This window comes from Peromyscus leucopus, chromosome 20 (genome assembly GCF_004664715.2).
Source record: "Peromyscus leucopus breed LL Stock chromosome 20, UCI_PerLeu_2.1, whole genome shotgun sequence".
NCBI classification, from domain to species: Eukaryota; Metazoa; Chordata; class Mammalia; order Rodentia; family Cricetidae; genus Peromyscus; species Peromyscus leucopus.
The window spans coordinates 517,803-542,413 of NC_051080.1; the positions used below are offsets into that span (position 1 = coordinate 517,803).

General features: G+C 51.9%; 1 protein-coding gene across 1 annotated transcript; it reads left to right on the forward strand.

Moving 5' to 3' along the window:
• Positions 1-315: 315 nt before the first annotated feature.
• Itga5 (integrin subunit alpha 5) lies at positions 316-22,953 on the forward strand. Its single transcript, XM_028874400.2, has 30 exons — positions 316-710; positions 7,212-7,342; positions 8,791-8,903; positions 9,025-9,145; positions 9,331-9,392; positions 9,487-9,532; positions 9,759-9,884; positions 10,079-10,123; positions 10,238-10,281; positions 12,106-12,162; positions 12,329-12,381; positions 12,658-12,866; positions 13,095-13,286; positions 13,437-13,482; positions 13,639-13,740; positions 13,906-13,961; positions 14,064-14,218; positions 14,491-14,628; positions 14,724-14,791; positions 15,061-15,211; positions 15,300-15,392; positions 15,504-15,583; positions 15,707-15,787; positions 15,892-15,997; positions 16,417-16,569; positions 17,877-17,960; positions 18,067-18,180; positions 20,196-20,297; positions 21,139-21,261; positions 21,854-22,953. The coding sequence occupies exons 1-30, from the start codon at positions 337-339 to the stop codon at positions 21,935-21,937; spliced, it is 3,309 nt and encodes a 1,102-aa protein (XP_028730233.2). The 5' UTR covers positions 316-336; the 3' UTR covers positions 21,938-22,953.
• The last annotated feature ends 1,658 nt before the right edge of the window (positions 22,954-24,611 follow it).

A 24,611-nucleotide genomic window follows, 5' to 3' on the forward strand; every position in this document is an offset into this window, starting at 1 on the left:
TCTCGACCCCAAAGCTTCTTTCCTGAATAAGTGAGGGAGACCCCCACACACACTGTTCAGGCTCCCTCCACCCCCCAGAGGTGATTCCTTTCCTCATTAGGAAATTCTCTGCTCCCTTTTTCCAACTACTTTTCCGAGCGTTTACGTTGTACATCTGGAAAGGAGGGGGAGGAGGGAGGGGAAGCGGAGAGGAGGGCGAAGAACCCGAGCCCGCCCAGTCTGAGCCAGGCCAGACCACCGGCCTCCAGCTGGGGCCGGAGCCAGGGGTTCAGAGGTGCGGCCCCCCACGCCCCTTCGGGGTGCGGGGCGCGGCCTCGGCGTCCCGGGGACCCAGGAATGTCCCCCCGCCAGCCGGCCGGGCGGCCGGGGGGAGGGCCCAGCCGGGAGTTTGGCAAACTCCTCCCCGCGTTGAGTCATTCGCCTCTGGGAGGTTTAGGAAGCGGCTCTGGGTCGGTGGCCCCAGGACAGGGAAGAGCGGGCGCAATGGGGAGCCGGACGCCACGGTCGCCACCGTCTCCTCTCCACGCGGTGCCGCTGCGCTGGGGGGCCCGGTGCCTACCGCCGCTGCTGCCGCTGCTGCTGCTCCTGTGGCCGCCGCCACTCCAGGTTGGGGGCTTCAACCTAGAAGCGGAGGCCCCAGCGGTGCTCTCCGGGCCCCCCGGCTCCCTCTTCGGCTTCTCCGTGGAGTTTTACCGGCCAGGAAGGGACGGGTAAGTGGCGAGGTTGGCGGCGAGAAGGGAGCAGGGGGCCACCTGGAGATTGGGGGCGCGCCGGGGTCTGGCGGCGACCAAGACTTGAGTTTGAGGGCGGAGTTTGAAAGGACCAGAACTAGGGTTGGGGGCCCAAGCTAGAATTGGGGGCCCGCGCTGAAGCAGGGAGGCACCGTGGCCGACGTGGAGTGTGAGATCGGTGTCGAGACTTGTGGCATGAGGAGAGGACAGAATCTAGAAGCTGGAGAAGTGCAGGCAGGGTCTCGAGGCCAACCAGGAGGAAAGAGCGCAGAAAGCTCAGGGTCTCCGGCGATTTGTGGGCTGCTGGGGACCTGTGGCGGGTGGGAGTCGAGGGGGGCGCGGAGGCCGGGCCTTAGGGAGCACTGGAAGAACTTCGAGATCCTCGGTGGGGCCACTGAGAGGGTTGAAGCTGGGTGAGCGCGTGCAGTAAGAGGGCAGACAGACTGAGAGGGTCGGGAGGTTATGTGGGGGCCAGTCTCATCCTCCCCTCCCCCATCAACTCAGACTGGGGAAAGACCAGGGAGGAGGACGGAGCTCCCCCTCCCCTTTCTCCTCAGTCCCCTGCGTCGCCTCCCACCCCCAGTTCCTTCAGGCGAGGAGATCCAAAAACTTAGGGAGAATCCCTGGACCCCGGCACTGGGGGTGCTGGGGCTAGAGGCGGGGTCAGCCCAGGGCGGTGCACGGATGTGTCGGGAGGGGTGTGTGTGCGCGCGCCTGAAGGGGGGTGGGCGGTTTCCCTCTAGCTCAGCTCTTGGGAGGAAGAGAAAAGCTGATTTCCTGTAGCTTGTCGGCTGTAGTTGAACAGAGACTCAGACTTCTGGGACTAGGGTCGGAAGCTGGGGAGACATAGGCTTTCTGGGCCCAAGAGCATCAGATCGAAGGTTCCTGAAAATCTCTATGGCGATCCTTATTTCCGGGTAATAAACAGACCTAGACTCCTAGTGCTTGGAAAATGGGTGCCCACAGGCTCGGAAATCAGAGTTAGAGGCCACATTGAAACAAAAGTGTTTGTTTAAATGAGGGGAGGACTTACTTTAAATAAGAGGAAGGTGACAGTCCCAGCTTCTGGGGCAGGGGACCCCAGATGCCAGATTCCTGAACCCCTCGGATGACAGCAGTGGTCTCTCCTCCACCTCCAAGCTCTGAGCCTCCCGATATGCCCACGGCAGCACCCCCACCCCCACCCCGAGATCTTAGGACCTTTGTCAGAGGTGAGCTGAATTTAGCTGTCTGTTTAATTAGGGGGTGGAGGAGGCGCTAACTCTAGCTAATTCATTTGGGGAAGGGACGATTTTCTACTTTGTCTGGGGGACTTAGGGATGGAAAAAAAAAAAAGATAACTAGGCCCCAGACGTTGAATTTGGGCTTTTCAAGGTCCCCACCCCACACCCTGGCCTCTTGCCCAAACCTCATTGCATCACCCTGGCCTAGAGTCTCTGCCAGGCCTTGCCTCCCCCAAGGTCCCCCAAACTTCTTACCACAACCCTAACGGAGCAGAAGGGATGGAGGGGATATAGGATGTTTTCCCTCATCAGGGTGTCTGGCGTTTTACTTCTCCCTTATCCCTACCCCACCCCACACAAAACGGTAGTTCTCTTTTAAAACTGACATATCTGTTGGACTTTGTACTCCTTTTGTCCCCTAGGTGTGTATCTGGCCCCTGGCCTGATCCTTTAGTCCCTAAGGCTTCTTCTGAAAGAGGACCCAGTCTTTTCATCCCACCCCCACCCTGTTCATCTGTGCTCCCAAGAGCACCCAGGTGTCCAGCTCACTTTCTGCTCTCCCTTCCCTTTGCTCTGTGTGTAATCCTGTGTGGTGGACTTGGACTCCCTCTCCTTCATGTGGGAAAACTCGGGCTGTAGTCTGGGTGTTCCGGGTTCTTCTGCATCGCTTCTAATGTTGAACAGTGAAGAGAACAGGGTGATCCATGCAGAGGTGTCACAGGCAACAAGGGGTGAAGCCAGGCAGCCCTGGGTGTGAGTGCTCACCACTCACCAAAGAGCTGGGACTTGAGCAAGTTACTTAAGTTACCCTTGGAGTCCAGCCTTCCCCTGAACATGGTGTCTAACTTACTCTAAGAACTGAATGAGACAACACCTAAAAGGTGCCCGCCCACGTGCAGGCAACACATGCAAAGTATGAGCTTTATAGGGAGAGTCTTGGTTCTGATTTTTATTTCCCTGGCACCAACCTCACTCATATCTTAACTTTCCCTCCATTTCTGACTTGCATTCATTCATTCATTTATTTGCTCCCAGGCTGAACTCAAGCTGTATAGCCAAGGATGACCTTGAACTTCTGCTCCCACCTCTGCACAGTGCTGGGATTACAGGCTGGCTTTGCCACACCCTCCATCACACCCAGTTTATGGGGATTGAACCCAGGGCCTCTGTGCATGCTTGGCAAGCAGTCCACCTGCTGGAACTGCTCATCCCCAGTCCTCACATGCTTGTAGTACTTGCTAGTAGCTGTGATAGCAATCATAATCCCTTACATTCCTCTTATGCTTTCATATCAATTTCTCATTGGATTATTACAAAAATCCTGTGTTGAACAGAGAAAAATATTATTGCTTCAAAAGTCATAAAAATTTAGAACTAGAAGTTAGTTTTGAGAGAATTTAAGGCTAGAAGAGAGACAGTGACTTAACTTAGGACTTAAAGCTTAAAAAGTGAGCCGGTCTGCTGGAGGCAGCTCTTGTTCGGCCAGCCAGGTGTACCCCTTCAGAATGTACCTGGAGTTCCAGAAGCAGGTGTCCACCTCTGGCCTGGCCAGGGTGAGGCAGGATTGTGGGAGCTGGGCCCTGACCCACCTGCTGCTCTCTACCCTGACCTTGTCAAGCCAAGGGAGTCAAACAGTAACTGAATATTGAACAGGGGCTTGGTTAATCAAAAGCCTGACTAGGGAGATAGTGAAGAAGAGAGGAGGGGATATTTTGGCAGTGGGGCAGGGCAGAACACTAGCCTAGGAGCCAGGATTCCAGGCTTCTGTTCATATCCTGGGAAAGTTTCTGAGCAACCACGGATGGCTGTGACTTCTCTTGGACTTAGTTTTCCCATCTGTCAAATAAGGTCTTGAGGCTCGGTCAGCAGTTTGGGGACTTGTTGAGGAATGTCAGGGCTGAGATGGCCTTCCTTTCCTGCATGCAGCACCACAAGGCATCTGCATTAGTCCAGTAGATGTTCTGTGCGATGGCTTCTAGATATGGCCATCTGTCTCAAAAGACTAACCAAACCCTCTGAGGCTTCTGGATAAATGACGGCAAGCATTTCTTCCCTTGGACTCTGTAATAGAATCTATCTGCCAAGCAGCATCTAGTGGGAGATAATTCATGGTCTTTTCATCTTTTATGAACCAAGAGTATCTATAGCTGCCAATCAGAACTTCTGACCAGCCCGAGATAACCAGGTTCCCCACACAAGTTGGTGTAATGCCAGTCAAAAGCAAATGCACTTGAAGTTTTAATTAGCCTGGTATGCCTTATCAGATAAATGCATGATTTCCGTTAGGCGGTCTGCAATATGGAAAACAGCCCAAGGACCCTCCCTCCCTTAGTCCCCTTTTGGATCACTATGAGGATTCTACTGCTGCAGGATTTAGGAAGCATCAGGTAGGAGGAGAATAGGGATAATAAGCTTACATGGCAGCCTTGGCACGGGCACATCAGCAGGCATGTGTGGGTGCTAGAATGAGAACTCTGAGATGGACACACCACTAAAGCCTTAGGTAGAAGCCATGAGTGGATTGTGTGGGCTGATCAGGATCCATGTCCGCTGTCTACATTCTGGGATCCCGGAACTTTCACATAGCAAACAGATATGCCCCTGGCCCATGGGCTTATAGGTTTCACAGGCTTTGTAAGGGCTGCTGAACTATACACTCCCTTCTCAGTTTCTCTACAAATGCAGGTGGTATGGGAGAAATCTGGGGACCTTGGTAGAAGCCAGAGAAAGAGGAAACCCAAGACCATGCTGAGCTAGGGCAAGACCCAGAGCTCCAGCTTCTTGTGCAGCCGTCTGGTTCCTGTGCAATGCCTTCACTGTTTTTGTTGTTTTGGTTTGTTTTTTTGAGACAGGGTTTCCCTGTGCAGCCCTGGCTGTCCTGTAACTCACTATGTAGACCACCACCGATGCAGGCCTTCACTATTTTTTGGTGCAAGAGGCCAGGGCTAAATTCTCTGTGGCAGCTCTAGCTACAGAAGGACCACACCCCTCTCTTCTCTCTCAGCCCTGAGGTTGCAGCTTCTCAATGGCGTCAGCCTCAGGCATTCTCACCTGAGAAGGTCACTGGGCCCTTGGAATGGTGGCTCAAACTTCTAATTGGTCCTAATGCCTGAGTTAGAGAGAGGTGAGACCCAGTGGGTGGGAGACAAATGGAGAAATGTGAGGCTGGAAACTGACAGGAAGCCACAGGCAGTAAACATTTCCTGTCCCCAGGGTAACGAGCTGGCACCTCCCCTCTCCACTCTATAACTTAAGGCACCTCTTGTCCTGCCCCACTCTTGTTCCCCTGGACCCCTGCTTTCTTTATTCTCACCTGTCCTCTTTTTTTTTCCTTTTATTTTATTTTACAATACCATTCAGTTCTACATAACAGCCACAGATTCCCTTGTTCTCCCCCTTCCTGCCCCCCTCCCCCCCCAGGATTGAGATCGACCTGGTAGACTCAGTCCAGGCAGGTCCAGTCCCCTCCTCCCAGACTGAGCCAAGCGTCCCTGCATAAGTCCCAGGTTTCAAACAGCCAACTCATGCAATGAGCACAGGAACTGGTACCACTGCCTAGATGCCTCCCAAACAGATCAAGCCAATCAACTGTCTCACCTATTCAGAGGGCCTGATCCAGTTGGGGGCCCCTCACCTTCCATACTCCATTGGTGTCCTAGGGACTCCTTCCCTGTTGATCCCATCACTTATTCTTCTTAGACCCTGACCCTCCCCCTCAGTATATGTAACCCTATTGGAAGACACTCCTGCCTTTGTGACCTCTGCTAAGTCCCTTCTTGAGCCCACAATCCTAGTGATAAAGGCTGTGGAACAAGCAAGAAAAGGGGTAGGTGTTGGGGGTGCTGAAACCTGAAAGGGCACAAAAACCATTAGAGGTGGAGAGACCAGGGATCTGAAATCAAATGAAGGAAGAAGCGGCTTAGCAGTTACGAGCGCTGGCTACAGGGTTCAGTTCCCAGCACCCGTATGGCAGGATCACTCCTAACTCCAGTCCCAGGGCATCCAATACCTTCTTCTGGCCTCCTGGAGCCGAGTACCCGCACGCCACACAGACATTCAGGCAAAATATCCATACACATTAAATGATTACTTTTTTTTTTTCAAAGGAGGAGACTCAGAAATCTAAATCAAGAGAGCAGGCAGTACTGGGGACAGACAGGCAGAGAGGCTGAGGAGCAATTGCCAATGGCAGCGGGGGAGGAGAGCAGAGGCCAAGCCTGGCCGGGACACTGGCCCAGAGCTGGGGTGCCAGGGAAAGCTGCCCAGGCTGCCAGATGCAGTCCTTGCAGGAGATTCTGAGTGAAGCGCCAAAAGAGAACAGGGCTGTGGCTATGTGGAGGACCTGGAGGCAAAGGACCAGGGCTGGTAGAGGAGGAATTCCAGGAGCCCTCCCTTGGTGGAGGACCCCATCTCGGGCATGTGTGTCCAGGAAGAGGATCCAACAGAACAAGATTTGAGTTCAGTCTTCTGGAGCTGCTTTGTGGTAAAGAGGTACAAGCGAGGCAGAGTCCGAGCTAGGAAAGTGAGATCTACTCTGGGCCACAGGGGGGGCAAGCCAGGCCCAGGAAACAGCCTATTTTCACAGTGCTCCAGCTCCTCTGCGACACTCACATTTTCCTCCAACGAGCCTCAAGACTATGTGACCAATTGCCTGGGTTCCGACCCAGGTAGAAAATTTGGCTTGGGGAGAGAGGGAACACAATAGGTGAGGACCCTGAGACTCCACAGGAACCTGGGGTTCTAGGACTAAATTGTCCCTTTAATATATATTTTTAATCCACTTTCAACCAAAGGACATGCATTGCATTTGGTACTATTTGTTTTGTTTTGTTTTGTTTTCCTGATGCTGACGGCTTTGCATATGCCAAGCACACCCTCAACCTCTGGTCCACAGCCTCAGTTGGTCTGGGCATCTAACCTTGGCAGATAGATGGAAGAACTGGAGAAGCTGGAGTCTAGACCTCTGTCCCTCGTTCCTTTTCCAGGAACTGACGCTGGCTCCTTCTCTCTGGTAGTAGAAGAAGTAGGAGAATGTGGGAGGAGGGGAGGAGGGGAGTTAGTGACAGCAGCACGTGGGAAACGCCTGGCTCCAGCCCCTGCCTCTGGCATCTGTGGCATCTCCTGAGATATAAATACAACCCAGGGGACCTCTACCCCACCCCCATCCTTGGGCCCAAAGGTCTGGGTGCGTCCTGCCACCCGAAACTGACCTGGAAATAGGACCCCTCCTAATCCGCTTCTCCTTGCCCCTCCACAGGGTCAGTGTGCTGGTGGGAGCACCCAAGGCTAACACTAGCCAGCCAGGTGTTCTGCAGGGTGGTGCTGTCTACGTGTGTCCCTGGGATACCAGCCCTGCCCAGTGCACCACCATTCAATTTGACAGCAAAGGTAGGCTGGAAGAGTTCAGGGAGGGGCCCAGAGTAAGTGGGTGGGTGGGCCTGCAGCTTGAGGATGGGGCTTGGGGTCCCTGCTGTAAGGCGTACAGCCTCAGCACCAGAACCTCATGCTCTCCTAGCAGTCGTTCTGGAGCTCCATTTCCTAGCTGTGGGCTCCCTGTGGCACTTACTCCATGTGCCCAGCCCAGCCCAAGGAGGGCGGGCATGATTCAGAAACATGTGGCTCTCATTTCCACTGAATCACCCACAACTCTGGGAGGCCAGGGCCATAACACAAAAGACAGAAGAAGAGGCTTGAAGAGGGTTCTGTTCCCAAGCTAAGTGATAGTGCTATAGTGTGATTCAGCCTTTGCCACAAGGAGTTCAGCCCTCAAGCAGATGGACCTGAGGGAGCAGAGGCTATTCAACCAGCACTCAAGAGCATTTGCTCCATGCTAGGCACTATCATGAGTGCCTTGGCTCACTTAATCCTACAGCAACTGAATTAGTATCCCCATCCTGTGAGGGAGGAAGCAGAAGTTAAGTCATTCAGCTAGTAAGAGATCGAGGATATGAATTCAGACAGTCTATCATCAGAGGTAAGGACTGAGGTAAATGGGCAAGAAGAGGTAAGCATGAAAATGTGGAGGCCAAACCGGATATGGTGGAGCACACCTTTAGTTCCAGCACTGAGGGTGGGCAGAGGCATTTGGATCTCTGTGAATTTGAGGCCAGTCTGATCTACAGAGCAAGTTCCAGGACAGCCAGAGCTACACAGAGAAACCCTGTCTCAAAAAAAAAAAAAGAAAGAAAGAAAGAAAGAAAGAAAGAAAGAAAGAAAGAAAGAAAGAAAGAAAGAAAGAAAGAAAGAAAGAAAGAAAGAAAAGAGAAGAAAAAACATGGAGGCTAGCTGATTTCTGAAAGGGTGCTAGGGATTATGCACACACACATGTGCTGTACCACAGAGTTACAACCTCCAGTTCCTAAACAAACTGACTTTTAAAAGCCTAAGGACACTCAGGAGGCTAAAGCAGAAAGATTGCCAGAAGTTCAAGGCCAGCCTGGGCTACAAATGAGACACTGTCTTAAAAAACGAACAAATAAATAAAAAGCCTGAGAGACAGGTGGAGAGTCAGAAGAGCGAGAAAGGCGGTGGTACAAAGGGCAGAGTTTAGGCTGGAAAGAGACAGAAAGGAAGGTCTAGTGAGGAGGTGGACAGAGAGGCTGTTGGAGGCAGATACAGGGCTGGTGTACAGACAGAAGTTAGCCATGGGACTTCGCCAGTTCCCCAGCACCACAGTGCACGTGTCCTGTTATAGCTAAGAGGAAACCAGAGAAGCCAAGGAGACAACTTGGGAAGGGCTCAGGGCTCAGGGTCTAGAAATGCTGAGCATCCTGGGCCAAGGCTGAGGGTTGCCTCTCTGTGAACCAGTGTGACAACCCCCTTTCAACTTCCCCCAGGTCCCCGGATCCTGGAGTCCTCACTGTCCAGTGCCAAGGGAGAGGAGCCCGTGGAGTACAAGTCCTTGCAGTGGTTCGGGGCAACGGTTCGAGCCCACGGCTCCTCCATCTTGGTGAGGGGCCAGTGGGCTCAGTGGTGTGGTGCCTAAGAGCTGAGCAGTGGTGGAGAAAGCCGGGCCTGGCTGGGGAGTTCTTATTGGGCTAAACCTGAAGTCACCCTCTGGGCCCTCCCAGGCATGCGCTCCACTGTACAGCTGGCGCACAGAAAAGGATCCACAGAGCGACCCCGTGGGCACCTGCTACCTCTCCACAGACAACTTCACCCGGATTCTGGAGTACGCACCTTGCCGCTCAGGTAGGGGCCAGAGTGGCATGACCTACTATTTCCATGTGAGGATCCCAGGTGCTCAGGGCTTTCTCTTCATGGCCGCCAAGCAGCAAAATAAACATTTTCAAGGCTGCTCAGGGGACTGTCTGGTCTCCCTTCTGTCAGCCCATCAGTACACAGCCAGCTGGTCTCACTGTCTTCTTCCCTCACAGATTTCAGCAGCGCGGCAGGGCAGGGTTACTGTCAAGGGGGCTTCAGTGCTGAGTTCACCAAGGTGAGAGGTGACTGGGGAGGGAGGGCAGTGAGTGAGGCTCCAGGGTCAGTACCAAATGGCACACTCATCCCCTCTTCCCCTCACCTCTCCATAGACTGGCCATGTGGTCCTGGGTGGACCGGGGAGCTACTTCTGGCAAGGTAAGCCCTTCCTCTGCCCACATCCTTTCCCCCTCTAGGTCTGAACTCACTAATCCTTCCCTTCTCCACTCCCTCAACTTCCCGGTTCCACATCTACGCCCAGACTCTCATTCTATTCCACCACCCTCCACATAGGCCCTCTCCTTGATCCAAACTTCTAAAATCCTACTCAGTTCCCCTAAGTCCCTATTACCTCCCCCAGCCCATCACTCTGCTCTCCTTCCAGGCCAGATCTTGTCCGCCACTCAAGAGCAGATCTCGAAGTCCTATTACCCAGAATACCTCATCAATCCGGTGCAGGGGCAGCTGCAGACCCGCCAGGCCAGCTCCATATATGATGACAGCTACTTGGGTAGGCAAGCAGGTGGGGGGAGAATGGGAGGGCAACAGGGGCTTCTGTCCTCACTCAGCCTCCCCTGCTTCCCCCACTCAGTGCCACCAGCTCTGCCTCCATACTTGTGTGGAGGCTGACTATGAAGGGATTGAGGGCCAGAGGATAGGGTCCCAAAGGAGGCAGTGCTAACATCCACCCACTCTGTCCCCCAGGATACTCTGTGGCTGTGGGTGAATTCAGTGGTGATGACACAGAAGGTAAGTGAGGCTTACCCCAGGCTAGGCCAAAAGGGGGGCTGGAGAGAGCCCAGCTCAGCGTTCTGAGTCTGTCCTGTCCTTCCCTCAACCCATCAGTTTCTCTTCTCTTTGCAGACTTTGTTGCCGGTGTGCCCAAAGGGAACCTCACCTATGGCTATGTAAGACCCTGCCCGCCATCTCCTGCCTCTCACCCTGGCCAAGTGCAGAGCCTTGCAGGGCAGTTTGTGGAGCCTCAGGGGGGGAAAATAGATCAGAACATAGGCTCTGGGGAAAACAGATAGAATTTCGGAAGTCTAGCTCAAGGAAAGGAAGCATGTGAAGTCAGACTTGGGTTCAAATTCTGGCACTGACTCTGGATAAGTTCATCTGTTCTTTCATTGCTACACTGCCCCCTGCTTAACCTCTCCAAGCTGCTTCTTCCATGTGCAATGGGGTAATAATAGTTCTGACCTCACTAGGCACTTGTAAGGGGGTGGAAGCACTTGTGAATTGTTAGGTGGTGTACAACAGCCAGCTGCTATCATTAGACTATGACAAGAGCCGGACAGATGGGTGCCACACACAGCTGTCCGATTAATAACATTTATTAAGGCAAGGTGAGAGATGAGACAGAGATATCTTATCCCATCTTGTCAGGCGCCTCTAGTCAAGTATGTGGGATGAGACACGCAGCTTTCATCTTGATGGAGCCTCTCAAGGTCTCAGGCACTGTCCATTCATGATGGTGTTCCCCACTACAGCCCTGTGGGGTGGAGAACAGCCTTGACAATTTACACATAAACTATGGTCCTAAGATACCAATTATGTTGCTTAGGGGCAGCTGGATAAATATTTAATATCTACCATATTCCCAATTCTACACTTTCTGAACTGGAAGTTCCTGAAAAGCAACTGAGGTAACCTAACACATTTTAGGAAAGCAGTAGTAACCTCTTTCCAGAGAGGGTGCGTCAGAGAAGGTTCTGTGATGGCTCTGCACAGATGGGTCAAGAGGGCGTCCCAGGCACAGGCATGAAGAATACAAAGAATAGGAAACTGGAGCTAGTTTGTAGCCCCACAAGCCAGAAGAGGGTAAGAAGAGCAAGGGAGAATTGAACAAGCACGGACCGTGGGGCCAGACACCAGGAGCCTTGGAGGCCCCCAGAGACAGAGACTGACAGTGGCTCAGGGGGCTCCCCGGGGTGCACAGCGGGGGGCAGCAATCTCCATCTGCTCTCTGGCATCAGTACCAGTGGGAGAAATCCAAGGCACAGAGGCTGAATGCCCAGCAGCCCTAGGAAGGCTCACACCAAGTCTCAGCAGAACAGCAGGGCAGAAAGCAGGATCCAAGAGACTTGGAGGTCTGCTGGGCCAATGGATAAGAGGAGACAGAAATGCGAGGACTTGCAGACACTGGTGGGTGAGGGATAACGAAGTTTTGAGTCTGCTGGGTTTGAAACCCAGTATGTATTCGATGTCAGTTACTGCTTACGGGCAGCTTGCTAAGCTCTCCTTTAGTCTCTGAGGGGCAAAAACCAAAACCATGCTCCTGGTCCCACTGATCTTATATTCTAGTCACTAGAATCTACTGGGTAGAGATGAAAATCCATAAGAGATTTAAAGGAGAAAGGCAAATCAGCGGGAGCTGGAGAGATGGCTCAGGAGTTAAGAGCACTGGCTGCTCTTCCAGAGGACCCAGGTTCAATTCCCAGCATCCACATGGCAGCTCACAACTATCTGTAACTACAGTTCTAGGGAATCTGAGACCCTCACACAGACATACACACAGATAAAACACCAATGCACATAAAAATAATAAGTCTTAAAAAAAAAAAAAAAAAAAAACAAGGCAAGACAGCAACAGGGTAGAGAAGACGTGTAGGTGGGGCGGAGACTGGGAAGGAGTCAGGAGTGCTTAGGTGCCCCGGGAATGCCTGTCCGTGTGTCCCAGACCTTCGACTGTGGGGCATCCAGGACCAACAGGCCTTTCTCTTCATCTTCAGGTCACCATCCTTAATGGCTCAGACATCCAGTCCCTCTACAATGTCTCAGGAGAACAGGTGAGGACACCCTCACTTACTCCAGGTTGTTTCTCTTGCCAGCTCAGCTCTGGACCAATAGTGTCAAACTTCCAACCTTCTCTGGAGCCACTGAACATCCACTCACTCTTGATCTGTTTACTGACTGAACCGTGTTCTGACCCAGTGATATCCTTTGTCCCCACAGATGGCCTCCTACTTCGGCTATGCTGTGGCTGCCACTGATACCAATGGAGATGGGTGAGTGATGGGGAGGGGTGCATTTTCCAGACCTGGGCAGGAAGGATGGGGATGGGTCAGTGCGGGCAGAGTGCTCCTCGTAGTTTCTGTTCTGGACTCTCATTCATGCTATCCTTCTCATTGGTCAGGGCAAGGAGAGGGCTGAATGCTACATCAGAGCCCTCAGATTCACAGAAGGGAATGCCTGGGGATCCAGAATGCCTGGATTTCCTGTGTAGGGGCAATAAATTGTGACAAGACAGTTATCAAGATGCTTGGATCTGCCCTTTCCTGCAGGCTAGATGACCTGCTGGTAGGGGCACCCTTGCTCATGGAGCGGACAGCTGATGGGAGACCTCAGGAGGTGGGCAGGGTTTATATCTACCTGCAGCACCCAGCTGGCATAGAGCCCACACCCACCCTCACCCTCACTGGCCAAGATGAGTTCGGCAGATTTGGAAGCTCCTTGACACCCCTGGGGGACCTGGACCAAGATGGCTACAATGGTAAGCAACATGGCTGAGGCTGAGTGGGGGAGCCTGATTGGTCAGGAATTTAGGGGGAGGGTTTATATTAACTAAACTAACTACCCAGTCCCTCTTGACTTTCCAAGGATATTGGGGTTTAAAGAGATTTAGAACAGGAATGACAGGTAGATGAGGGGCAGGTTTTGTGGTAGGGATTTCAACACCTGGCCTCCTAACTTGATGACAAATGTGTGTTATGTCTTGCAGATGTTGCCATTGGGGCTCCATTTGGTGGGGAAACCCAGCAGGGAGTCGTGTTTATATTCCCCGGAGGCCCAGGAGGACTGAGCACTAAGCCTTCCCAGGTTTTGCAGCCCCTGTGGGCAGCTGGCCATACCCCAGACTTCTTTGGCTCCGCCCTTCGAGGAGGCCGAGATCTGGATGGCAATGGATACCCTGGTAAGTTGTGTGCATTTCTAGGCAGCTGCCACCAGATGGTGCAGTTCCCTAGCTCGGGCCTCCTAGAGTTTCCATGAAACTAGAAAGCCTGGGAAAAAGAGATCCTGATTTGGGGCTTGCTGTAAAGGGTTGTTTCTTGACTTTTTGCAGATCTAATCGTTGGGTCCTTTGGTGTGGACAAGGCTCTGGTATACAGGTATGAACTCAGGGAAACTGAGGCAGCCTGGGGAAGTAGAAACATCCCTTTAGAACTAAGATTGGGAATGTCAGTGCAGAGGGAGCTGGTGTCCTGGGGCAGGTGCCCAGCCCTCGGAGGAGCCTTGATTCTGTTTACCACACACCCACTCTCCAGGGGTCGGCCTATCATATCTGCCAGTGCGTCTCTCACCATCCTCCCCTCCATGTTCAACCCAGAGGAGCGCAGCTGCAGCCTGGAAGGAAACCCTGTGTCCTGGTGAGCTGAGCCAGGAACCTGCAGAGATCTGTACCTGTCAGTGGGCAGGGGGCCCAAGTCTGCCTCAGCAAGGGACAAAGGGGGTAACCTAGTCGGGGTCTTTCTGAGGCAGGTAGGAGTCCAGTTCTACTTACACTCAGCACTTTCTCCTCCGTCTTTCTCCAGCATCAACCTTAGCTTCTGCCTCAATGCTTCTGGAAAGCACGTCCCCAACTCTATAGGTAAAGGGAGACTGCTTAAGTGTGGTAGACCATGGAGTGGGATGGGAGGACTGAGTCCAGCAGGTAGGAGAGACAGACTCACACCATGTTTCCTGGCCACAGGTTTTGAGGTAGAACTCCAACTGGACTGGCAGAAGCAGAAAGGAGGGATTCGGCGGGCGCTGTTCCTGGCCTCCAAGCAGGCCACCCTTACCCAGACCCTGATTATCCAGAACGGGGCTCGGGAAGACTGCAGGGAGATGAAGATCTACCTCAGGGTATGGCTTGAGGGTGGGGGCGACCTAGCCTGAGTGTGTGTGTGTGTGTCTGTCTGTCTGCATCTCTGTGAGGTTCCCCCTGAAGGGCATGGGATTCTTGAGAGGCTAAAAAAGAAGCCCTTCTATCAGAAGATCCAGACACCAGGAGCCTAGACCCACAGAGCAATGGGGATTGTTAAATTTGGGTCTTAAACAGATAAAAAGAGAAGTGAGTCAAAGAAGCAAGGCCACTGAGGCCCCAGAGTCCCTGATCTTGTGCATGCTCTCCTTAGAATGAGTCAGAATTCCGAGACAAACTCTCCCCGATTCACATCGCCCTCAACTTCTCCCTGGACCCAAGTGCCCCCATGGACAGCCACGGTCTCCAGCCAGTCCTACACTACCAGAGCAAGAGTCGGATAGAGGACAAGGTAAGGAAAGAACTTGGGCGGACAGGCCTGGCATCCGAGGCAGAGCCCTGGAAAAGAGGTGGTAGGACCCCTCTCAAAGCTGTCATGCTCCGCAGGCCCAGATCTTGCTGGACTGCGGTGAGGACAATATCTGTGTGCCTGACCTGCAGCTGGATGTGTATGGGTGAGTAGGACTGTCACGTGACTAAGTGTCAGGGACACTCTAGCTGTGAGATCTGTAAGCATCTCTGGGTTTCAGCTTTGTCTACAGGGAGCATTAATTTCTCTGACTCTAGACAGATTAAGGGCACTACTGTGCATGCAGCACCTCACCTTATGCTCGCCAGAGCTAGGGCCCAGTCAGCAAGGCTAGTCCAGCTGCGTTATTACCATGCCCCATTGCCTTGGTTTGTGGATTCATTCTTCAGTGTCCTTACCCTGTGTCCCCTTCAGGGAGAAGAAACATGTGTACCTGGGTGACAAGAACTCACTGAACCTGACATTCCATGCCCAAAATTTGGGTGAGGGTGGCGCCTATGAGGCTGAACTTCGGGTCACGGCCCCGCTGGAGGCTGAGTACTCAGGACTTGTCAGACACCCAGGGGTGAGGAGGGACTCTCAAATGGGGCTGCAGTGGTGATCCCCTCCAGAGGGTGCCAAAGCCTGACTGGCCTGTGCCTGCCTGTCCCCAGAACTTCTCCAGCCTGAGTTGTGACTACTTTGCTGTGAACCAGAGCCGACAGCTGGTGTGTGACCTGGGCAACCCCATGAAGGCAGGCACCAGTGTAAGTCAGGGTGGAAAAGGAAGGGGTTGGAGAGAGTGCAGGACAGGGTCCTGCTGCCCCAGCGCTCAGCTGAACACCCCACCTAATGTCCCCCTTGCCTCCCTTTCACAGCTCTGGGGTGGCCTCCGGTTCACTGTTCCTCATCTTCGAGACACAAAGAAAACCATCCAGTTTGACTTCCAGATCTTCAGGTAGGGAGTGACTGGACCTGAGCTGGGACTGAGTTGAGACCGGAAGAAGGGAGAGCGCAGGGCGGGTGGCAGGGCCTGGTGCCTCCCTCAGCAAACTGCTTCACTCTTGCCTCCATCCCACAGCAAGAACCTGAACAACTCACAAAGCAACATGGTCTCCTTCCCGCTCTCCGTGGAGGCTCAGGCCCAGGTCTCCCTCAATGGGTCAGTGCCCAAGCAGAATGGGGCCCTTAGCGGGAAGGGTGATGGACTTCTAGGGAAGGACACTTGGATTCCTCTTGCCTGCTCTAAACCATCTTCCTCCTCAGTGTCTCCAAGCCTGAAGCTGTGCTCTTCCCAGTCAGTGACTGGTATCCCCAAGACCAGCCTCAGAAGGAGGGAGACTTGGGCCCTGCTGTCCACCATGTCTATGAGGTGAGGAGGGTTGGGAGACAAGCCAGGCAGTCAGGCCACATGATGGGGGAAAAGGAGAAGCCAGTACAAGTGACAGTAACCAGCAGCTGGGTTAGTGGACAAGAGGGGACGGCCTGGTGAGTACTGAGGGTCTATGAGAGGCGGCCAGAAGAGGAACACACCAGTCCATTGACTTACAAAGGGCCTGTATCAGGAGGAATCCTGTGAGTTCTAGGCCAGCATGATCTATACAATAAGTTCCAGGCCAGCCTGGGCACAGAGTGAGACCTTGTCTCAAAAGTGATGGCTGAGGTGGATTTTATAGTGCCTTCGGGTGTTCCTTCAATTCTCAGACAGGAGCCCTGATGCAGGGTGGTGGTGACCTAGGCCTCTTTATCAATCCAGCCTTCCCTTCAGAGAGTTGTATTATTCCCTCTCAGCTCATCAACCACGGCCCCAGCTCCATTAGCCAGGGCGTGCTGGAGCTCAGCTGTCCCCAGGCTCTGGAAGGCCAGCAGCTCCTCTATGTGACCAGGGTGACAGGACTCAGCAACTGTACCTCCAACTACACCCCCAACTCACAGGGCCTAGAGGTAAGAACCTCGACATGGGCATGGGGTGGAGGACTGGGGCCGTGGGCTGGGAAAGGTTGCCTGGAGGCTACTGGAAGTGGTGGGGGGACAGACTCCACAACATCTGGAAGGAGGAAAAAGACCCACATCTGCTGCATTCCTGTCCTGTGGCCTGATAGTCTTCATCCTCCTGGTGTGCTCCCAGGTCTGTGCCACCTCGTCCCTCTGAGGCTCCTCAGACCTGTCCTCTGGCCCTCTGAGAATGTGTGTGTTTGCAAACAACACTTACTGAAGTAAGGGTTACAGTGAACAGTTACAACTAGGAAAAACCCCACACCAAATGAAATCACAAGGTCCCCGCATTCCTGGAGCTTGCATCTAATGAAGGCTGGTAAACAATAAGAAGTAAAAAGAAAAATAATTGGCTGTTGAAAAGTGATGAGACCTGGCATGTACACTGATAGTCCCAGCACTTGGGAGAGAAAGGAATTTCAGAAGTTCAAGATTATCCTCAGCTGTATACATGAGACCCTGAGTGAAAAAAGAAGATGGACAGAAGGTGCAGAGCTACCAGGCATGGTGGTGACACCTGTAATCTTAGCTCACCTGTCATCTTAATCACCAGCTCTTAGAGGAGGCTGGAACAGGAACATAGTCACAAGTTTTAAAGCCAGTCCTGTCTACATAGTGAGTTCTAGGACAGCCAAGGCTACATAGTGAGAACTCTTGAAGGAAAGAAGGAAAACAGGCAAGTGGACCTAATATACTGTGGGATACAAAGTCGACTTAATGATGGGAAACCTCTAGAAGATGTAGCCATTTGCCAGGTAGGAGGACACTTACCTAGCTCGCCCAAGACTCTAGGTTCAATCCCAGCGCTGCTAAATAAGTAATGAAGGCCAGTCGGTGGTGGGGGCGCACGCCTTTAATCCCAGCACTTGGGAGGCAGAGCCAGGCGGATCTCTGTGAGTTCAAGGCCAGTGTGGTCTACAGAGTGAGTTCCAGGACAGGCACCAAAGCTACACAGAGAAACCCTGTCTTGATAAAAGTAATGAATCAACTGAAGCCTGAAAGACAGGGCTGAGGACATTCCCGATGGAAGAAGAAGCAACCAGTACAAAGGCCCTGAGGCAGGAAGGACTTAATGATTTCTTTACACATCTCCTATTTCAGTGCAGAACAAGGTGGGTGCCTTGTTCTGCCAGTGGGTGGGTTGGCTGGACACAGGGACAGAGACAGAAGCCGGGCTCCTGCTCTGGAACTCAGGTTCAGGCTGACTTAGGTGCTGTAATGAGCAGGAGGGACAGTAAGAATGTCTCTCCCTCCAGCTGGATCCCGACAGCGCCCCACACCACCTGCAGAAAAGAGAGGCTTCAGGCAGGAGCGTTACCACGGCAGGGCCACGAGTCCTGGTGAGTCATTTCAGGGAATGGAGTTTGTCCCATCACTGGACACCAGTTTAAGTTCTCAGGATCACCAAAGTAGAATTCTGGGCTCAAATACCTTCTTTTTTTCCAGAAATGCCCTGAAGCCAAGTGCTTCAGGTTGCGTTGTGAGTTTGGGCCACTGCACCGCCAAGAGAGCTGGAGTCTGCAGCTGCATTTCCGAGTCTGGGCCAAGACCTTCCTACAGGTGAGGGAGCTTTATGCAGCCTGGACCCCAGCCTTTGGGCCTAGTTGGGTTGACCCTGTTCTCTCCCTGCTGTCTGCCCTTCCTCCTCTGCTTTGGCAACTGTGCAAACATACAAACTACAGCTCCCTCCCTCACCCTGGTTTAGCCCAGTTGTGTGTCCTCGGCGCCACCTCGTGGCCACAGTAGAAACAGCCACTGTTTCCCTTTCTGGCCCTGATAGAACAGTAGAGCCCAACATGATGGCACTCGCTCACCTTTAATCCCAGCACTCAGAAGCAGAGGCAGGTGCATCTCTGTGAGTTAAGGTCAATCTGGTCTACATAAGTGAGTTCCAGGCCAGTCAGGGATGCACAGTGAGATCCTGTCTCAAAAAAATACAATAAATAAGCAGGGCGGTGGTGGCACACACCTTTAGTCCCAGCACTCTGGAGGCAGAGCCAGGCGGATCTCTGTGAGTTTAAGGCCAGCCTGGACTACAGAGTGAGATCCAGGACAGTCACCAAAACTACACAGAGAAACCCTGTCTCGAAAAATCAAACAAACAAAAAAACAATAAATAAATAACCACACACAAAAAAAGAAAATCAGCCCGGACATGGTGGCAGATGCCTTTAATCCCAGCACTAGGGAGGCAAGAGGCAGAGTTCAAGGCCAGCCTGGTTCCAGGACAGTCAGGGTTACACAGAGAAACTCTGTCTCGAAAAAACCAAAGAGAGAGAGGGAGGGGGAGAGAGAGAGCGCGCGCAGTAGTGGGAATGGGAATGCAGATCAGTGGTAGAGTACATACCCAACCCACAGGTTTAAACACCGGAGTGGGCTGGGAGCTGACTCCTTGGGTAAAGCACTTACATGCAAGTATGAGGACTAGAGTTTTCACATAAGTGAAAGCCTATCTGGTGTGGCAGCCACGTGTATGTGATCCCAGCACATAGGAGGCAAAAATAAGGAATCCCCACAGTCAGCTGGCCAGGCAGTTGAGGCGAAATGGTGATCTCTGGGTTCAATGAGAGAGCCTGTCTCAATGTATGAGATATCCGACATCAGCCTCTGACCCACCCACACATGTAAACACAAACCATATGCATACATGCACATGAGAGAGAGCCTGTCTCAGTGTATGAGACTTCAGGCTCTGACCCACCTACATATGCACTCACACACACCATACACAGGAAGGAAAGAAGAGAAGAAGACTTGTGAGATGGCTCAGTGGGTGGGTAAAGTACCTGCCTCTGAGTCTAACAACCTGAGTTTGATGTCTAGACCCACTTTACAGAAAGAGAGAGTTGACTCCCTCTGACCTCCATAGGCAAGCCTTGGCATGTGCATGCCCAAGCACATACAAATAAATACATCAATGTTTAAAAAATAAATAAGAAGAAAGGAAAGAAGATTGGGGAGATGGCTCAGTGGGTAAATAGACTAGTTGTTCAAGCCTGACCACTTGGGTTCAATTCCTGGAACCCAAGGAAAAAACTGAGTTTGGTGGGTCAGCTAGCCTGCGGTATGTAGCACAGTGGCAGAAACAAGAGACCCAGCCTCAACAGGGTGGAAGGTGAACACTGACTTGTAAAAGTTATCCTCTGACCTCCACATGTGTGCCATGGAACATGTGCATTGATTGGCATGTGCACACACATAGAACACACATGCACACAACTGTAATTTTAAAAAAAAATTAAGAGAGACAAGATGAATCCATAGTGAAGGGACAAGCAGAAGCAGGAAGAGGAAAAAGCTATCATTTACTGAACACACATTATGGATCAACCATGGTCCTGGATGTTAACCCATATTCATCATTAAAAAAATATTAGACATATAGTCATCTGATTATACACTATTCAGTTATAATTATTCAATTTTACATTTACCATTTCTCATAAGGAACATCAAGAGAATCAGAGAGAGTGAGTCCATAATAGGGAGCGATCACATCCTGAGACAAACTGTGGGGAAGCCCTGTGTCCTCTAGATCCCCAGGGGCTGCCCTGATCACCTTTCTCCACCCACAGCGGGAACACCAGCCATTCAGCCTGCAGTGTGAGGCTGTATATGAAGCTCTGAAGATGCCCTACCAGATCCTGCCTCGGCAGCTGCCACAAAAGAAACTTCAGGTGAGTTCAAGGTCAGAGGTCTTGATCAAAGAAGGCAGGCTCAAGAATGTCAGAAGCAGGGTGAGGACATGGATACAGGCTGGTCTTTCTTTGTGCAAATATTTCCTGACTTTGTAGGTGATTAACATGGTGGCTCTGCTTTGGAGTTCACAACCTAGAAGGCAATGATGTCAGCATGACACATACCAGACAGTTTATGGAAACATGTCATAGGAATACCTGAACCTAGTCCTCCTTCCTCCCTGGAAGGAGTGGTGTACAAGCTGAGGCCTGAGGAAACTGACTAGGCTGACTGTCCCAGAAAGGAAGATTCTGGGTGGAGAAAACAGCAGATGTGAAACACAAAAACAAGAGACACAGTGAATGCCTTTGATCCCAGCACTCGGGAGGCCAAGGCAGGCAGATCTCTGAGTTTGAAGCCTGGTCTGCAGAGTGAGTTCCAGGACAGCCAGAGCTACGCAGAGAAACCCTGTCTCTCGAAAAACAAAAAGACACTTGTGCACTTCAGACTCTTCCATCTTTAAGTTTAGAATGCTGTTAGCTAAAAAATGAGAGTTGGGGGGCTGGAGAGATGGCTCGGAGGTTAAGAGCACTGACTGCTCTTCTAGAGGTCCTGAGTTCAATTCCCAGCAACTACATGGTGGCTCACAACCATCTGTAATGAGATCTGGTGCCCTCTTCTAGCCTGCAGACATACAGGCAGACAAAACACTGTATACATTAATAAATAAATAAATCTTTAAAAAAAAATAAGAGTTAGGTCCAGATCCAACAGTCAGTAGCAGCCAGGGAGAGGGTAGGAAGAATTTTGGGTTCTCAGTGTCATTTGGCTTGTCCCCAGGTGGCCACAGCTGTGCAGTGGACCAAGGCAGAAGGCAGCAATGGTGTTCCATTGTGGATCATCATCCTAGCCATCCTTTTTGGCCTCTTGCTCCTAGGTCTGCTCATCTACGTCCTCTACAAGGTCAGCCACACCCTGCCCCAGCTTGGCTCCCTCCTACCAGGCTCACCTTTTACACAGTGGGATCTAAAAAGCCACTCTAGATCTGTTTTCCAGCGCAGGCCCCCATGTTGGCCCTGGCTCCTCACACCCCCACCCTGTCTTTTACTATTGGACCCTTCCTTCAGTCTGCAGCCCCCGTTTAGAAAGAAGCCTCCTGTCTCGGGATAAGTTTGCCAATATTGCAAACTGCAGATGGCAAATACATGATGGCATTTGTGCTGTCATTTCCTCGAAAACTCTGTGGCAGTGAACAACAAATCATATCCTACAGGTGGCGGCCACTGCTGGGCAATCAGATATGGCACTTGAATTGAACTTGTTTACCCTTCCTGGCTTAACTGGGAGCATTGTTAAAACTCTGATAAGAGATTGCCCCATAATAAACCCCTGATTTTAGACCTCCCACATCCATTGGACCCCTTGGGGAAGTATCTGAATGTGTATTCAGAAGCCACTTTGGCAGGATGGAGAAGCTGGAAGCACGAGGTTCCTCATCCCTCTGGTTCCCTAGTAGAATGAATATGATCTCTCATTGTGCCTCCTTTCTCATCAGCTTGGCTTCTTCAAACGCTCCCTCCCGTACGGCACAGCCATGGAAAAAGCTCAGCTCAAGCCTCCAGCCACCTCAGATGCCTGAGTCCTCCTGATCCCAGACTCCTGATCCTGAAGAGCCAATCCCTTACCTGCCAACAGGGAGGGACCAGGCACTTCCTGAAGGTGCTGAGGGCTGGGGAGAAGCTGTTCTCCCTAGCCCAGAGACATACTTGAAGGGCCAGAGCTGGGGGACAAGAAGCTGGGGATCCTTCCCCCCATGCACTGTGAAGGACCCTCGTTTACACATGCCCTCTCTTGGATGGGGGCCTCTACACATGCCCTCTCATGGATGGGGGCCTCAGGTCCAGGGACAGAAGCCCCAGCCTTCCTTCAGCCTTTACATTTTGGAGACTTTCATGAAGGCAACTTGGAGCCGTAATTAGGGAATCCAGTCATGATTCTGTGGGCCAGGCATACCACCAGGACTTCCCGTCTGGTTCCAGACTGCAAAGACGTATCTTTGGCCTTCCCAGAGATCCAAAGGAAGCCTGCAGCTAAGAGCCTGAGACTTGGGGAGTGAGACCTGGCAGCTCCGATAGCCCCCATCCTAGAGGGCCAATAAAGAACACTAACTGTGGATGGTGCTGCAGGACCAGCTCAGGACAAATCCCAAACAAAGGTCGATGCTGGCCCAGACCCAGGTCCAGGGGAGTCAGAATGAGAATGGAGCCAGACCCAGTCTGAGGCCTGGGATTGATCTGGAGCCCAGTCTCAGATTTTAAGAACATATGCTCACAGACCCAGGATGGCATTTGGGTCAGCTGCAGACCTGGGTCTAGGGCCCTATTCATCCCTGACTTAGGAGAAGTCAGGAATTGCCCAGGACCCTAACCAGGCCACAGTGGCAACATATCTGGAACCTCAGCTTGGCCAAACAGGCTCACTCATTCCCCAGAGAATGGGGAGCCCCAGGCCTGCCGGACCTGGGTTCTGCCCACCAGCTGCACTGATGCTGCCCTTCCCTCCCCGCCCACCCTTTCCCTCTGCTCCAGAACCCACCCCCAACTTATTTAAACTCTGTTGCAAGTGCAATAAACCCTACCCACTGCCCCCACTGACCAAAGTTGCAGTCTGTCCTTCCACCCTACTTTCCAAACTATGCTAGACCCAGAAAGCAGGGTAAAAAGGAAATGTCTGTCTCCCGTGGGCCTATTCCCACTAGGAGCCAGGAGTGAGATTCCTCCACCCCACAAACTTCCAGATGATTAAAAGACAGTGAAAGGGAGCTAGGTGTGGTAACACATGCTTACAATCCCAGAATTCTGGAGATGGAGGCCAGAGAATCAGTTCAAGGTCATCCTTAGCTACCCTCTGCATAATAATTTCAAGGCCTGCCTGGGCTACAAGAGACCCAAGGGAGAGAATAGAAGGGGAGAAAGGAACCAGCAGCAGTAGCGCACACCTTTGATCCCAACACCAGGAGGCAGAGGCATGCAGATCTCTGAAATCAAGGCCGCCTGGTCTACAGAGTGAAGTGGGAGCTAGTCTGTTGTTCTTCATCCAGCCCCCACCAGGTCCAGACCACCTACCACCAAGGAGCAAAGAAAAATCTCTCTTTAGGATTGAGAATTATGGAAGAATGCAGAGAGGTCCTGATGAAAGGTGAGGAAAGATTGTACAAAACACTCACCTGGGCTTCCCTTAAATCAGAAAAATAAAATAAAAGGAAAGCCCCTTAGTTTTTTCTGTTTGTTTTGCACATTTTGTGTGACTGTGTGAGAGGGGCCACATGCCACAGCACACAATGGAGGTCAGAAGACAACTGGCAGGACTTGGCTTTCTTCCAAGTGAGTTTAAGAATCAAACTCAGGCAGGGCAATGGTGGCACACACCTTTAATATTAGCACTTGGGAGGCAGAGGCAGGTGGATCTCAGTTCAAGGCCAATCTAGTCTACAAAGCTAGTTCCAGGGCAGTTAGTTACACAGAGAAACCCTGTCTTGGGGAAAAAGAAAAAAAGAAGAATCAAATTCAGGTCTTTCGACTTGGTGACAAGGGCCTTTAATCACAGCCTGCTTTAGGGTTATGTGTTGGAGTTACTATTGTGTGCCAGTGTAAGGGGCACTAAATACTTCATATAGATGATCTCTTAATTTTTCTTCTGTGCATGTGTGCGCTTGTAATTGGGCATGTGAGTTTACCACACACATGAGGTCAGAAGACAATTTTGAACTTGAATGTTGGTCCTTGCCTTTCACCTTGCTTGAGGCAGGGTCTCTTGTTTACTGCTGAATACCACAGGCTAGCTGGCCTGCAAGCTTCTGGCAGTTCTGTGTCTCAGGGGTGCAATGAGATTTCAGACACAAGCTACTATACAAGCCAGGTTTTTATGTGGGCTCTAGGGATCTGAACCCAAGTTGTCAAGCTTGCACGATAAACATTTCACCCACGTCTAAACTCTACCAGTCCTGTGATGGTACCATTACCTCCATTTATTCTAGGAGACACTGAGGCCCAGAGCTTATGTAACTTGCCAAGGTCACACCGCATAGCAGAACAAGTCACACTCAGTGTTGCCCGTCTGTGAAAGCCCTTATTCTTAACCAACGTGCCGGAGAGCTCAGGTCTTCAAAGAGAAAAGCATGCCACATGAGACAGCCCTGGGGTCCTCTTTCTCAAGGTCTGTCCTAAGTGCAGGAAGCTGAATAGGGCAAAGATGGTTGTGTCATGCTAGACCAGGATTTTACCACCAGAGGGCAGCATAGCCACAAATTTCTG

Bases quoted from the DNA above. Each gene is read 5' to 3' on its own strand.
- Itga5 (XM_028874400.2), top strand. From the start codon at position 337: ATGTCCCCCCGCCAGCCGGCCGGGCGGCCGGGGGGAGGGCCCAGCCGG. The intron at 9,146-9,330 runs GTAGGGGCCAGA...CTTCCCTCACAG, and splicing joins GTACGCACCTTGCCGCTCAG to ATTTCAGCAGCGCGGCAGGG. The intron at 12,867-13,094 runs GTAAGCAACATG...TATGTCTTGCAG, and splicing joins GGACCAAGATGGCTACAATG to ATGTTGCCATTGGGGCTCCA.